We start from the raw sequence: 17,222 nt of genomic DNA, 5'->3' as shown, positions 1-17,222 counted from the left end.
GTCAAGCTGATGTAGAGCTACTCATAGTTGCCTTGGTTGTACCCTATACACATCTGCACGGTCCTTTGGCTCTTGATCTGCACAACCCTAATCTGCCTCTATCAATGAACCAACTCCATTAGGTCATTGAACTTAGCTTCACTTGCTCTCTAGCTGATCGTTATTCCTTCAACGTATTAACACATCGAGACTCCTGTTGAGTTGTTCACAACTCCGTTTGTAAACAACTTTCAACTGCCCACTGCTGCTCCTTAGCTACTTAGCGACTTCAGCCCACTATAGTCTTCTTGCTATGCTCCAATGAAGAATTACATAGGGCAGGAGGGCTGCTACCTATCACCGTTGAATGTCGCTTCTCCAATGATGAACACGGGTTACAACAATCTGCTCCTTTGGCTGGCCAAACCTTGAGCTCCAACAACTGCCACTCCTAGCAGCCAAGAGTCCTTCCCTGCACTGCACTTAGGGCTTCACACTTGGGCACTTTCATGCTGCCCTCCAATAGACCTCAAATGCCCAATACAACACCAAGCAACATGTCCTTCAGATCTGCTCAACCATCATCAAACTAGAGCTCTGAAGATCTGCCATTTGTTCTGCAATAGAGGAGCTATTACACAAATCTAGGCTCCAATAACCACTGTAGCATCTGCCCACTGGTTAGGGCATCTGACTGTTGATTTGGGGTAGCATCGAATGTGCTCTAGCCACGAAATTTGGTGGAAAGGATAAGGCACATGAGATCTCCAATACCCAGAAAGGGTTTGGGCAGATTCTAAATAGTTCGGGAAATATAAAATTAATTAATATTTTTAAGGGAGTCCCTAAGTCTAAACTTAGGGAAATTAAAATATTAATGTTAATTAATATAAAACTGTGTTAGAATGGTCCAAAAGTCATGGATCAAGACAGATCTAATCTTAGCCGTTGATTAGGGACTTAATCTCGGTCATTGATTTGTCAACGAGAAAAGTATAAGAGGAGGCTTGAGGGTCACTTGGAGAACACATTGAGGAGGACCAGTCAGTTCAGTTTCTGGAGCGGGGTTAGCTGAGAGATTGAATCAATGGTTTGGTGAGCAGTCAGGAGGTAGTAAGTACGGAGCAGAGAGATGGGATCAACCACTAGAGATCAACGCTGAGGCGGGAGAGGCAGACGCAGAGCTTTTCAAGCAGACGCAGAGGCAGCAGAAGACTGCGTAGTCACTAGTTGGGCCTGCGTGTGTGACGCAGAGGGTCTGAGAGCCACGCAGAGGTTAGCTGGGCTGATGCTGGGATTGGGAGAAATGTTGGAGAATTATTTCTCTCTGTGGGTAAGCCAGTTTGGCACCCAGTTGTACAGAAAAATTGCTGAATAATAAAATCCTCCCTTGCTGCACCGATTTTCCCACGTTGGGTTTTTCCGAGAGCTATTGTCCAAAATATTTGTGTCAATGTGTTGATGCTTGTGCATATGTTTGTTTCTGTATTACGGTGTGATATCTGCAACAATATTTATTTTAATGTTTATTGAAGTAATTTCATAAATAACTTATTGTGGAATAAGTAGGAAAAGTAAATCAGTTGCTGCAGTGATAGAATTTTCACATGGTATCAGAGCAAGTAATCAGAGACAGAAAGGGAAAATCGGTTATGGGTCAAGACCATGATGCAGATGCATCCAAGTCAGGGGACTCGCACAGATTTTCAGAAGATTGCACAAGAGAAAGAGATTTCGATTTCTTGATGTTGGCTTCCATGCTTGAAGAAGAAGTGGCGTGTATGACTAGTGCTGCATCGTTAGAATTTAGAAGTATGGTGTATAGACAGTGGAGCCTCGTGGCATATGACTAGAATCAGGGAATGTTTCTCAGAATATCGAGAAGAGAAGATGAACTTTCAGATCACCATGGGGAACAAGGCAAAGTATACTCCAGTAGGGAAGGGAACCATAGTTTTTCAAACAGAATTGGGAGAACAGTTCCGTGCTACAAATATGCTGCATGTATCAGGATTGGGGATGAACTTACTTTCGTGTCGCAACTACAAGGCAAGGGCTATGACGTCTACTTCATCAAAGAGAATGTATACGTCAAACACCCGAGCTGGAAAAAAAAAGTGCAGATCGGGATCAAAAGTAATCGGTTGTATAGATTACAACTAGAATCACCAATGGCAATAATAGGCAGTCATGGAGACAAGGATTTGAACGAACTATGGCACAAAAGAATGGGTCGCTTGCACCATGGGGCTCTGAGAATTCTCAGGAGCACTGTAATAGGAGTTCTGGATCTGAGTACGTAACGAGATGATGTATGCAAGGGATGTGCTCTAGGAAAGTATGCCAAGGCTACATTTCCTAGGATCAAACATAGGGCCAAGAGTGTACTAGGATTAATACACTCTGATGTCTGCGGACCTATGTTTGTCAAAGCTCTCAGTGGTGCCGAATATTTCTTTACCTTCATTGATGACCACTCAAGGAAAGCTTGGATTTATTTTCTGAAAACCAAGGATGAGGTTTTCTGTCGATTCAAGGAGTTCAAGGCTCTGGTGGAGAATCTGACTGGGAAGAAAATAAAAGTTTTGCGCTCAGATAATGGTGGAGAATATGTCGATAAGGACTTCACTGATTTTTGCGCTAAGGAGGGCATCAAAAGAGAGTGGACAGCTCCCTACAATCCAGAGCAGAATGGGGTAGCAGAAAGAAAGAACATGACTATTGTAGAAGTAGCTAGGGCCATGATGTATGATCAGGATATGCCGAAATTCCTGTGGGCGGAAGCATGCAACACAACAGTCTATGTTTAGAATAGGTCTCCTCATCGGGCATTGGGCAAGATTACTCCAGAGAAAGTCTTCACAGGGAAGACACTTGAAGTCAGTCATTTCAAGATATTTGGGAGTTTAGCATATTGCCGCATACTGAAAGAAAAGAGGAAGAAGCTGGATTAGACTGCGGAAAAGGGATATCTGGTGGGACATAGCGAGAACGCTAAGGCATATAGAATCTATCTTCCAGGGAGAAGGAAGGTAGTAGTACGACGAGATGTAAAGTTCATGGAGGATAGGGCTTTCAGAAGATCTCACGAGATACTTCCGAGGAGCAGTCGAAAGAGGAGTCGTTGGTTAAGGCTCTTCAACCAACAGAAGTAAAGAATTCTTCCTCAGGTCAGGAAGATTCTCAGAATGAGGAGGAGGAGCGAACAGAAGCACCTGCTGGCAGAGGAAGAACTCGCAGGGAACTTCGTCAGATTCTGTGAGATGCAGAGGACTTCATCGGTGCACCAAGAAACAATAAGAGGGAGCGAAAACAGTCGGATAGGTATCAGGCATTAGTAGCTCAGGATGGAGAGCCTGCCGGTTACAAGGAGGCAGCTCAACATCAGGTTTGGGTAGATGCGATGGTAGAGGAGTACAACTCCATAATGGTGAACGATGTCTGGGAGGTGGTGCCAAGGCCTCAAGATAGATCAGTGGTAGGTTCAAGATGGATCTACAAGATCAAATACGTTGCAGACGGCAGTGTTGAGAAGTACAAGGCCAGGTTTGTGGCTAAGGGGTATGCTCAAAAGGAAGGGATTCACAATGAGGAGACCTTTGCCTTGGTAGCCAGGTATACATCTATTAGGACCGTGATATCTCTTGCAGCCCAGATGGGATGGGAGATTCATCAGATGTATGTCAAAACGACATTTCTGAACGGGGTAATAGAAGAAGAGGTATACATTGAACAACCAGAGGGCTTTGAAACTCATGAGAAGAAGTCTCATGTATGCAGATTAAAGAAAGCCTTGTATGGGCTGAAGCAGGCACCGAGAGCATGGTTTGGTCGAATAGATGGCTACTTGCAGAAGATGGGATTTGTCAAGAGTGACGCGGATCCGAATCTCTACTATTTGGTTGTAGAGAACAAGTCGCTAATTTTGGTATTGTATGTGGATGATCTCTGTCTGACAAGATCATCCAGACGCAAGAAGAATCTAGCCACAGAATTCGATATGAAGGATTTGGGACGAATGCACTACTTCTTAGGGTTGGAAGTTTGGCAGTAGAAGGGAGAAACCTTCCTTGGGCAAGGGAGGTATGCTACAGAAATCCTGAAAAGATTCGGGATGGAAGACTATAGATCTATGGCTATGCCAATGATCACCAACTGGAAGAATATTGATTCATCAAAAGTCAAGGATGTCGATCCCACCCTATACAGGCAGCTCATCGGGTCCTTGATATCTGGTCAATACCAGGCCAAACATTTGCTACGCTGTCCACACCCTCAGTCAGTTCATGGTGGAACCAAAGAGGGCACACTGGGCAACAACCAAGCACGTTCTCAGGTATTTACAGGGAACAGTTGATTATGGGCTATTGCACACTAAAGGTAAGGATATCAGTTTGAGTGGATTTACTGATGCAGATTGGGTAGGAAGTTCAGTGGATCGGAAAAGTACCTCTAGGTAATGTTTCAACATTAGATCAGGAATGACCTCCTGGTGCTAAAGGAAACAGAAGCCCGTGGCTCTGAGCTCATCTGAGGCAGAATATATGGCAGTAAGCACAACTTCGTGTGAGGCCATATGGCTTAGAAAACTGCTTGTGAACCTATTCAGAAGGAATATGGAGGTGACCAGGATCTTGTGTGATAATTAGAGTTGCATTAAGCTCTCTGAGAATCCAGTGTTTCATGATAGGTCGAAGCATATTGATATCTGGTGTCACTTTGTCAGAGACTGTGTCCAACGAGGAGCTGTACAGTTGAGCTACAGGAGAACAGGTGGCGGACATCCTCACCAAGGCCCTTGGAAGGACAAAATTTGACTACTTGAGGGAAAAGATGGGGATGGTAAAGAACCCGTTTTAGAAGCAGAAATGGGAGTGATAGCAGCACGGATGCTGAGGGAGTTGCAGTGCGGATGCGATGTTGGGAGAAAGGACCAACAACAACACGGATGCAGAGGGAGTTGTCGTACAGATGTAGCAGTGGCAGTGGCAGAGCCATGGGCAGCAGTACAGGATACAACAGTGCAGATGATGGGCAGCAGGCCTAGCATCAACACAGGGACGAATGCCGGATGATCAAGGTGATGCTCAATGAGGAGTATTGCTAGAGCACAGTCTTCATTAAGAGGGAGTGTTGATTTGGGGTAGCATCGGATGTGCTCTAGCCACGAAATTTGGTGGAGAGGCTAAGGCACATGAGATCTCCAATACCCAGAAAGGGTTTGGGCATATTCTAAATAGTTTGGGAGATATTAAAATAATTAATATTATTAATGGAGTCCCTAAGTCTAAACTTAGGGAAATTAAAATATTAATGTTAATTAATATAAAACTGTGTTAGAATGGTCCAAAAGTCATGGATCAAGCCAGATCTAATCTTAGCCGTTGCTTAGGGACTTAATCTCGGCCGTTGATTTGTTAACGAGAAAAATATAAGAAGAGGCTTAAGGGTCACTTGGAGAACACACTGAGGGAGACTAGTCAATTCAATTTTTGGAGCAGGGTTAGCTGAGAAATTGAACCAGTGGTCTGGTGAGCAGTCAGGAGGCAGCGAGTACAGAGCAGAGAGACGAGATCAGCCACTAGAGATCAGCGCTGAGGCAGGAGAGGCAGACGCAGACTGCGCAAGCACTAGCTGGGTCTACATGGGTGAGGCAGAGAGGTCCAACACTGACGTAGTCAATCAGGGGCTGATGCAGAGGGTCTGAGAGCCACGTAGAGGTCAGCTGGGCTGACGTTGGGATTGGGAGAAATGCTGGAGAATTATTTCTCTGTGGGTAAGGCAGTTTAGCACCCTGTTGTACAGGGAAATTACCGAATAATAAAATCCTCCCTTGCTGCACTGGTTTTCCCACGTTGGGTTTTTACGGGGACTGTTGTCCAAAATATCTGTGTCAATGTGTTGATGCTTGTGCATATGTTTGTTTGTGTATTACGGTGTGATATCTGCAGCAGTATATATTTTAATGTTTATTGAAGTAATTTCATTAATAACTTATTGTGGAATAAGTAGGAAAAGTAAATCAGTTGCTGCAGTGATAGAATTTTCACACTGACAGCCCATTTCAGCGCTATCTCTTGACTGCTACAGTCATCCAAAAACACACCATCCAATCTGATCCAAATCTAGGATCCAACATCTAGCAACAAATCAACCATAAGACACATAAATATATCTTTTACGCTTACTGTTTTAGGTCTGTTCCTCTGCTGTAGGTTTCGACCTGGTTAGGGCAAGATACCAGTCATCAACAACCCTATTCCTCTGCTCATATGTCCTAACAGCTGCAGCTGCCTTTTTGTGTGGCTCTCCTCCAATTCGCTGGCTGGTAGGGCTCCTTCCAGCCCACTGTACAGCCTCACGGCTCTCCTCCAAGCAGAGATCTAGGGCTCAGCCTCCCTACAGGCTGCTTTACAGGTCTGCGGCCGTGTTACCTGAGATCTGCCCACACAAACTCCAAAACCAGACCCAAAAACATCTTCCCTTGGCCCTTCTGCTAGATCAATTTGACTTCTGAACAGTCACAAAGATGCTTCATCTAGCCCTCTTATCCTTTGCTGGAATCTGCCTCCTAGATCGGCGGCCCAAACAGAGATCTCTTGAGTGCGGGTTGCTCTTGTGTTGCTCACTTGGATGTGTAGAAATGACCTCACACTTACCTTGTATTTATACTAAACACAACGGTTCCATCAAGTCACACATGTGGGGTTGACAACCTGTCATAAGGCCTCTAATCACCTAGCCTATCTTAACCAAACCCACTCATTAACTTCAAAAATTCGTATCTCATGATAGAAAACTCGGATTTGAGTGATTTTCATTGCTCCTGGGGTTCTCTATCAACTCAAATCATCACATGTCCTAAACTCTTCATGGATTCACACCCACAAGCTTGGGTGCAAAGCCCACATCTTGGGTTCCAAGCCCACAAAGTGCTTTTGTGGCGTTCCAACCTCCAATCCCTGAACCCTAGCGCTTGGAGTACCTACCAAGCTACAAATCTCAACAATTTCTAACCGACCTACTTAGGAAAACAGATTACTGAAATCTCCATCAAACTGCACTCTGATTTTTACTAGGAACTAAAACACATCAAACTGAAGACAATAGCAGCAGGTACACATCAGAAACTCAAATCACATCTCTTTTTTCTTATTCTTGAAAACAGGAATGGAGGGTAAGCTTCAAACTCTACTCTTCACCCACTGTTTGCAATACTGAAAAACTGAATGAATAAAAGCTATACCCGTGGCTTCTCCTTTATATACTAGGAGGTACTATGAATCTGGACACATGCATAACAGTGCCTTAATTGCACTAAACCTAAACCCGAGGTCTATTCTAGACCTTGGGATTAACACCCTCAACCTGCATGAAATAACTATTCCTAGGAAGGTGCACCCACCAGTGGAGATGGCAAATATGCATGCATGCATCTCTGTCTTCTAGGGATCTGCGCTCCATCTATTCTTGGAAACTTTCCACATGCAAAGCATCCTGATTCCTAACTGTGGATGCAACTAATACGTAAGGCAACCTCAGAAATAGAACTGAACTGCTAAACATAAAACAACATCTAAACTGGAATTAAACCAATTTAGCATGCATGCACCTCCACAAATTGCCCTGTGCCCTTGTTCACTGAAGTACGGATCTGATGAAGGAATGTGTGTTGTTGCCATTGTCATGAAGGCTGCTGTACAGACTGCTGTATGAAGTCCCTACTGAAGTACCTTCTCTGCAAGCTCCCAAATCTTCTTTGCTTGCTGCTGCCATTAATGGTGCTCTGCAACTGTATCTTTCTGCTGAACTGTTCTCTGCGCGGAAGTCTTGGAGAAGTTGTTCCAAGGTACAAAATCCAACAAAAAATACATCTTCTTTGATCGTCACCAAACTTGACACCCATGCTTTTGGCCATAACGAGTATTCAGAAAAGGTATGATCCATCCAAAAAGACACAAATGCAGAAAGAGCACAAAGCACCCTTCTCCAAGCATTTGCCAAAATTGAACCAAATGCACACATCTTATTGAAATGAGTCCCCAAAACTGCAATCCTCTGATGGAAATGACCAGTTTATAAAAATAAAACTTGCTAAAAGATCAACTCAAGACTTTGAAACTTCCCTGTAACTATCTTCATCCTCCCAAAAGCTGCAAGTCAATTTGCACGAGTAAATTTGTAAAAATAAAAAAATGAAACTGAACCCGAAGCCTCCTGGAAGAAGGTCATCTCTGGGCCTAACCCCTAAACTCATACACACAATTCCAGAGTAAAGATCTGTCTCGAATAATAATTTGGAACAATGTACCATAAATCATTGATGTCGAATCTATCAAGATGGACTTGGGACAAGTCCCATCCTAACCCCAAATGTACTCATGAATGTGCTAGAACTTAACGATTGGACTTGCAAGGGGAAATGTAGTGTTAACAATGCTACTATATCCATTTACTCCATAGTGAATGATTATCTTTCTTTCTGTTTTGGACTATAAATTTGAGATTAAAAGAGCAAAGTATGGTCTTTATTTCTTGCTGGAGTTTTCAACCTCATGAGTTTCTCAAGGATACATCTTGTGTTCAATGTGTAAATTGCGTACTTGTTTTACAACTGTATCTCTTCACTTTTTTTCTCAGTTATTTTTCATAAAGAAACAGTATGCTTCTAATATTAGAACTTGATCATAGGTAATCATTACACAATAGAGTATAACCTGACTGTATGTGCAGTGCCATATACCATCTTTTGTGATGGGCTGTTTTGTGGAGTATCCACATCAGTTTACAGATCAGTCATTGTCCATTGCTAGAGTGGGGTCTCTGATCTGGATTGGAGCATTATACAATTTGTTATCTATCTTGATGCTTTGAGATTGGAAAATTGGAGGAATCAACTTACATGAGCAGTTTTATTGGCGGGAATCAATTTGGAGAGTTGGGGTTTGAAACCTTCTAGGGCTATTTTGAGCCTTAAATGATGTTATTTTGGGGGAAAAACTTCCCTGCTTAAGCTCTGGATCCCATGACACTTTCCTACACTCAAAGGCCTTTTCAAAGGTGCAAGAATCATGTCAATGGGACTTTCTATGCAAAGTTATGCCTCTCGGAAGTTTACCTACCATGTTTGACCACCATGGCATTAGTGGATGCCATGTAATCCCCTGTTAGTCATGGAAAAGGGGCTAGCCATGTGAAGAATATGAGGAATTAGAAGGGTAAAAGTTCTAACTCTAGTTGAGAGTTATGGAGTCAAACTTGACGTCTAGTTGGCTATCAGGCTATGTTATAACTGGCCCACTAGAAGGAAAAGGGGTTCCATTATTTTGGATTGTATGTTGTTTTGTAGTAGAGTAGAGCAATTGGGAATGGGAGTGACAGACCATAACAGAGGGAGTTAGTGTTTTGTAGTAGCCTATCAAGCCACAGGTCTTAGGTGATTGCATAGAGTGTCTTCTCCTTTGTAGTTGCATTATTTCCATTCTAGACAAAAGAGAGCAAAGCAACCTCAATTTCTAGTTGGGTTTTCTCCTGTAAGGGTTTCCTAGAGCATATCTTGGTGTTGATTGTGGTTGGTGTGTAATTGTATTTTATTGTTCTCTATTTTCCACATTTTATCTATTCCATGCATAAACAACAAATCAATAATTAATGAATCTGGAATCCAAAGGAACTTAACCTTCATAATATATATTTTAGTTTATTTTTATTAGATTTATTGTGACGAATTGTCTAGTGAAATATTCATGGCAATTTATAGATTAATAACAAACAAATCAAGAACTTAAAGAATTTAACCTTCATATTATACATTTCAATTTATTTTTATTAGATATGTTGTGACAACTTGACCAGTGTGGGAAGGGTCAATAGAAGGCCTTTGAATAGTTGAAACAAAATACCAATCAAGCACTAGTTCTTGCGTTACTAAACTTGTAAAATTCCTTCGAAGTGGAGGTGGATGCAAGTGGATATGCCATGGGAGCAGTCTTGATGTGGAGAGGAAGGCTTGAACAATGAATACTACTGTTTTGAAGTATTTCATGGGGTAGTTCTCAAGTACCCTACATATGACAAGGAGCTCTATGCATTGGTACAACTTGTCCAAAAGTGGAAACACTATTTGATGGGAAAGGAGACCATCATCGACACAGATCACCAGTGATTATAGTACCTGCAAGCCCAAAGTAAGCTATAGTAGACCAGACACTGCATATGGATGGGGTTCTTGCAACAATTTCATGTAGTCATCAAGTATAAGAAGGGTAGCATAAACAAGTTGGCTGACATGCTTTCAAGGCCACTCACATAAAAAATTACATCTTTGGGAACTCTGATGCACATGGAGCCTTTCACTCATGATGCATACATAGAGGATGAAGATTCAAGGAGGTGTTTCAATAATTGTAGAGTTAGGGTCATGCAGACAATGGTGACAACACAGTTGACTATCATCTCTAAAATGGGTTACTCTATAGGCTGGCCAAGCTTTTTTTTCCTAAAGGTAAGCGACTGTAGCTAATTAGAGATGCTTACACCTCCAAGGTTATAGGGTGTTTTGTGTAGGGAAGACAATGGCCAACTTATAGAGGTATGTGTATTTTCCTACAATGCAAGAAGATGTAGCAAGGTTCATTAGAGGATGTATGCTTTGTTGTACTAACAAGCCTAGTAAGAGGAAACATAGTCCATACCATCCATTGCTTGTACCCACTCATCCTTGGGAAAACATTTCGATGGATTCTGTGTTAGGTTTACCAACAACTAGGAAGGGACATGACTACAAGATGTGCATTCTCATGCCTTATAAAAATACCATTAAAGGGAAAGAAACAACAAACTTGTTTTTTGAACAAGTCTTGATGCACTTTGGGATACCAAGGAGCATCATTCCAGACAAGGACGCCAAATTTTTCAGTGCATTTTGGACTATGTTGTGGGAGAAGATGGACATGAAGTTGAAGCTGTCTACAACATTCCATCCACAGACAGAGGGGTAGATAGTAGTAGTTAATTTGGATTTTGGTGCAACTTTTGAGGGGTTACAATCAAAAGCATCCAAAGACCTAGGATGAAAATTTGGTATATATACAACACTCTTATTACAGAGTAGTCCACACTTCTACTGGCAAGCCTCCATTTGAAACTTGTTTTAGATATTTGCCACCTACACCTTTGGTTGTTGTATATGGATAACAAGAATGAGCTAGGGAGAATCTCATAGGGGATGCATTAAGAGTGGAATTTTTTTTTGAGAAAATTAGGGAGATCCATTTGCAAGTACAAGAGACGTTGAAGAAGTCACAGGAAAAATACAAGGGCAAGCATGATCAACACAGAATAGAGAAGTCATTTAGAGTGGGAGATAGAGTATGGCTACAATTGAACAAGGAAAGATTACAAGGTCTTGGCAAAAAAATTGAAGCTCGACGATAAGGTCCTTTTGAGATATTGGAAAGGTGGGAGATAATGCCTATAGACTCAACCTACCCCCATACATGCACATTTACTTAGTGGTGAATGTGGAAAATCTCAAACTCTATGAGCTTTCCATGTTGGATCAAAAAGAGTAGGTCCTACCTTACATATAGGACTTAGCACTAGATGCTTAAGCATAATTGACAGAGGATACAATTTTGCAAAATAGGACTAGAACTACAAGATAGGGGTGGCATGAACTTTGGCAGGTTGGATTGAAAGGACAACTTCTAGGCAAGGCTAAATGGTAATCTAGGGAGAAGGTAGAAGAAACATTTTCTCACCTCATTTAGTAAAGCTTATAAGGACCAAAAGCCTCCTGAAATAAGGAGGTATGATCCAAATTAGATCATTATACAACTTGTCATCTATCTCGATGCTTTCAAAGTGGGAAAATTGGAGGAATCAACTTGCAAGAGATATTTTATTGGCGGGCACCAGTTTGGAGAATTGGGGTCTAATACCTTCTAGGGCCATTTGAGGCATTAAATGACATTTTTTTGTGGGTAAACTTTCCCACTTAAGCGGTGGATTTCGTGATGTTGTTCTACCATTAGAGACCTTTTCAATGTTGCAAGAATCACCTCAATTAGATTTCATATGCAAAAGTTATGCCTCCTAGGAGTCGACCTACTGTGTTTGAACACCATGGCATGAGTGGATGCCACATCGACCTCCACTACTCATGGAAAAGGGGCTAACCACATGAGGACCATGAAGAAGACTCTAGAAGGGTCAACGTTATAACTCTAGTTGACAGTTGAAGGAGTCAAACTTGACCCCTAGTTGACTATCAGGCTTATGTTATAACCAGGCCTATAGGAGGAAAACTGTATCTTGTTTCATAGTCGAGGAGAGCAATTGAGAGTGGGATTATGAGAGCATAACAAAGGAAGTGAGTGTTCAGTAGCAGCTTATCAAGCCACATGTCTCAGGTGACTCTATCGACAATGACTTCTCCTTTATACTTGCATTATTTCCATTCTAGACAAAAGAGGGCAGAGCAACCTCACCTTCCAACTAGATTTGCTGTTGCAAGAGTTTCCCATAGCATATCTTGGTGTTTATTGTGGTTGGTGTGATTGTATTTTATTGTTCTCTATTTTCTACGTTTTATCTATTCCATGCATAAACAACAAATTAGTAATTTATGAATTTGGATTCTAAAGGAATTTAACCTTCATAGTATAGATTTCAGTCTATTTTTATCATATCTGTTATGATGAACTTTCTAGTGGAATATCCATGGTAGTTTAAAGACTTTGAGATTAGTAACTAACAAATTTGGAATCTAAAGGAATTTAACCTTCGTAGTATAGGTTTCAATTTATTTTAATTAGATTTGTTGTGGCAAACTGTCTAGTGGAATATCCATGACAATTTACAAAAAAACCTTGCCTAGAATTAGTTGGTCCAATTAGAAATTCTTGCTTGATCTTAGGAATTGATACCATGAAAATATCTTCATTCAAATTTCGTAAGGTTAGTGTAGGTTTTAACCTTGTACAATGAATTGTTGCAAACAGATTCTTAAGAAAATAGAAAATATGCGATGGTAAACACACACATGAACACAGAGATGTTGCCCTGGAAACACAAATCAGGAAAACCAGAATTTTTTTCAGTGTATTCATCTTTATAGTATTACAATACAATATCTATCTATCTATGTATATATATATTCCATGGTATTCATAAACTGCCAATACATTTACCTTGAATTAGAATACAACCGTAGTTCCTTAACCAAAACTACAAAACCATAGGCTAAATCACCACGCGCACAAGCTGTTAAGAGCGAAAAGCTTGTGCCAAAAACTGCCAAAAACAAATGCAAAATCCCATCCAATTTTTTTTGGGGGTGCTGCCTCTGAACCCCCACGCAGGGGGGGACTTTCGCTCCCCTATGAACCCCCCAAGCAGGTGGGGCTTCACTGTTGGAAAATCAAGGGTTTTGTAGATTATCATTGACTTTCTTTACTTGATAATTACTTGTGATGTTAGTTGGTCTTTTATTACTTATTATTCTTTGTTCATCAAACAATTACCAAAACAATGAAGATCACAATGAAACAAAGTACATAAGATATCGGCTCCAAACCCGAGCAAAATCCCTCCAAGGGTAAAACCCAGAAAGAATGCTTCTCTTCTTATAGAATCTTCTTACAATGAGACTTCCAAGATTGAAAGACCAAAACCCAGAATCCTCCCAAGCACCAAGTCAGCGCCCCAGCAAGATCTCTCCAAGGCAGTGTCAAAACTTTGACCTTTTGCAACTTCGCTCTAGAATTTTGGCCCTGCAATTTCGATCTCCTGCAACTGGCAGCTATACAGAAACCCTAACTTCGCACGTGTGGATAGAGAGAGAGATTATCCCAAGAAACTTCGATTCTTCTTTTCTTTGTCCTTCTATTTTTTCTTCTCCTTCGCTATAGCAGATTGAACTTGTGATAAGTGAGTGCTCCAATTGAGATCGAGCTCCTTGTGTTTATAGCTTTCTTGAGGGGTCGTACCCTCCCTTAGGTCGACTTGTCCTTGTTTGGGGCCGACTTGGTCTTGGAGGAATAAATGGCTTTTTCTTGACAAAAAAAAATATTTTTATTTGGTACAAAGAGTCCAAATGGGACTGTAATACATGACATAAATTCTTCTTTGTCCTAGAAAGACCTGGAAGCACGAAGAACATGCTTTTGACCTAGACTTGAGCATGAAACCCATGCTTTAAATAAAATTCTAATTTCTTTCTTTCTTTATACAATGTCATGCTTACAAAAGGTCATTATGGAGACTGAACCTAGTTACTATTTCCAGGGGGGCTGCAGCCCCCCCCTGTGATCCCCTTGCTATGCCGGACACAATGTACAATGTGTGGGGATAGCCATGCAAACTGCAAAGAATCTAATACATATCTAACAGTTAGGCTTTTGTGTTTTGACAATGCTGTCTAAACATATACTTGGGAGTTTTCCTTTTCTTTTATTTTTAAAATAGTTCCCGGTTGGAGGAAATTTTATGAAGGAAATATATGAATCATGATTGATAAATAGTAAATACCACATGATAATTACATAGAACTTTAAATCATTTTAAACTTCGCTATGTGAAATTGCTAATAATGGATGCTGATTAGTTTGTATATTGTTTCTGTGGAGCTACAGTCAATTTGAAGGGCATATTGTTGGTGCTTATTCAACAGTCTCCTTATCTCATGGCCCAACACGCTAAAACACTTTTTGTGTTGAAAATATGTACAGAGTGACCTGACTGTAATAAGTGAAAGTGAAGTCTCTGAATAGAACTCTGAGTAACAATTTGCTGCTTATTAGGAGTTGCAAGTATCTTGCAGGAGACAATGAATTTCGTTCTTCTATCTATTCCTTTGTTTCATGAGTGACTTTGATTTCTATTTTAGTGCATAATAATATGGAAATTGAAATATTTTCAGATGTAAATGTTGATCTGAGTGATTGAATGTATTTTTTTAAACAAGTTATGCTAATTGTCTTGCAGGATTTTACCTTACCATGTTGTAGCAGACTATGAAGCTGAGGAGGATGATAGAATACTGGACTCTGATACAACAGGTCAGTTATTGTCACGTTCTCAAGTCTGGGATCAGAACATAGTCTCCAAAGTTGGTGAATTTACTGGAGTTTTTGAGAAACAAATTCACATTTTCAATACCCTCTCGAAAAGGAGAGCACTAGGAGATCTCCGATTAGAGGAAAGATTAATGATCGAGCAAAGCATCTTTCAGGATGAGAGGCAGAATACCCAGGCAGAAATTGAAGCTAGAGAGAAAGCAGAAAGGGAGGCAAAAGAAGCAAAAATGAGGATAGCTATGGCTCAAGCTGAACAAGCACGAGCAGAAGCCCAAGCACATGCAGAAGTACTGGCCCGGGCTGAAGCAGCCGCACGAATGGAAGCTTCTCGAGCAGAAGCTCTTGTAAAAGTAAAATCTGAAGAGCATACTGTGCACGAACCTACTGTACAAGAACAAGGTGCAAACATGGATGATATTTTGCATGGATGGGGTACTTTGCAGAGGGAAGATGATGCTGAGCCCTCTGAGGATTTTTTGAATGACGACCATGATCCTGAGACAGGTGATGATAGAGGGTTTCAGAGTACAGAAGTGGCCTCAGGAAATGGGATGCATGATGACTGGAAAGAAGTCGGAGAGCTAGATTTGAACATGAGGTGATGAGCCCACGACAAACTATTCATGGTATGTGGTGTAGAAATGAGATTCTATTTCACAGGCAAGGATAAAATCAGCCATTACTAGAGCACTATGTAGACAAGAACAGAGTAGATCGTCCTACTTCTTAGTCAAGGACTGGTCATCTCTGGTGTTTGATATGCTTAGATGGAAAACTGCTAATGAAATCCCTACTGTAAAGTACTAGGAGGAATACTAGTGGAAAATTAACTTTTGGCCAACGTGGATAATTGTTAACTGAATATTTTTAGTTTGATTACTGGCATGGAATAAACAACTTTATATACCATAAGCAAAAAATCAACTGTAACATGTTGCACAGTTGCAGCAACAATATATCCTTATCTGTGTTCTTCAAACTGTTGCGTGATATTACTTGGCTGGAAGCATGCTTCTGCTTCACTGGTGTAAAATATTATGACAATTTCTAACTTATATGCTATGCATGTGAAAGCTACAGAGTTCTATCTGATGGAAATAAAGAACATATGTTCTTTTGGAATTTTCAGAGCATCATTTTCCTTAATTTCATGCAAGGTTCTTATTGTTGATACATTTCATGGAAGCACTGTTGGTGGAGCACAGGTAAATGCTGCTTGTTTATTGCTTTTCATGTTGCTTGTGTTTACTACCCTAAGGAGACTGCTGTGAAGTTAGCCAGTTCTTGAGCCCAAATAAATCTAGCAGTGTTGCCTGGATAAAGTTAAAACTAGCAGCACAGAAATAACATAAGAGATCATTCCTTTGTTGAATAAAATGCTATATAGAGAACATCTTTTAGAATGTCGTTTTGTCATCTTTTCATGGCCAGATGAACCTTTATATTCCTGCATATGCACTGAGTGTCTTATGTAAGTGTTGACCATGGTTATCCAGATCAATGTTGCGAACATCGGGATGGGGATAAAATAAAAAAATTGTAAAAATCGGGAAAATATCGGTAAAAATCGGCAAACATCGGAAAAATTAAGATACCATAAAAAATATCTTTAAAAATTGGAAAACATCGGCTAGGCCAAAAAATCGTGATTTTGAGATAAATCGGGATGTTATCGAGATATTCGCAACACTGATCCAGATGTCTGGATTGCTCTAGGAAGATATGGTCTCCTGTGTATAAAGAAAATGATTCCTTGTGATATCTATAATATATATGTTTCTTAAGAGAATGAATAGATACTTCTTTCAACCGAGCTATTCTTTTGGGCTATGGTGTGTTTTGTTCTTTCCGTATGATTTAATACCTTCATTAGAGAGCTGGAATTTCTATCATTAATGACAATTTTTTGTAGAGAACTGTTCATTAATACTCTCTTGCTCTACATTTCCAAGGCATATGCTTGGTGATATCTTCTATCAAAAAACAAATTGACAATGGAAAGAGGTCCAGAGTCGATAGTGTTGGCATATTGGCATTGATGTCAACTCTTGTGATGATGTGGCTGCCAATGTTGAGTATGCTTGAGGTTGATTTGCTGATGATATCATGGTTGCAGAGTTGTCTCATGTGATGATGTGGCTGGCAAAATATTGCTGATCTGGT

The 17,222-nt window shown here is 40.7% G+C and overlaps 1 protein-coding gene across 1 annotated transcript in view; it reads left to right on the top strand.

The window, feature by feature from the left end:
* Positions 1 to 16,181, top strand: part of LOC149216817 (uncharacterized) — a 46,867-nt gene extending 30,686 nt beyond the window's left edge. Inside the window, exon 2 of the mRNA XM_089392859.1 lies at positions 14,968 to 16,181. Within this exon, the coding sequence (XP_089248985.1) occupies positions 14,968 to 15,661 (694 nt within the window). The 3' untranslated portion in view covers positions 15,662 to 16,181. The remainder of the gene's footprint in view (positions 1 to 14,967) is intronic.
* Positions 16,182 to 17,222: the final 1,041 nt, after the last annotated feature.

Source organism: Pinus tabuliformis, chromosome 1_1, assembly GCF_031772625.1.
Source record: "Pinus tabuliformis cultivar Carrire ecotype Pingquan chromosome 1_1, CPIR1, whole genome shotgun sequence".
Classification (NCBI taxonomy): Eukaryota; Viridiplantae; Streptophyta; class Pinopsida; order Pinales; family Pinaceae; genus Pinus; species Pinus tabuliformis.
Note: the sequence above shows the minus strand (reverse complement) of the source record. Positions and strands in the feature narration are given on the sequence as shown.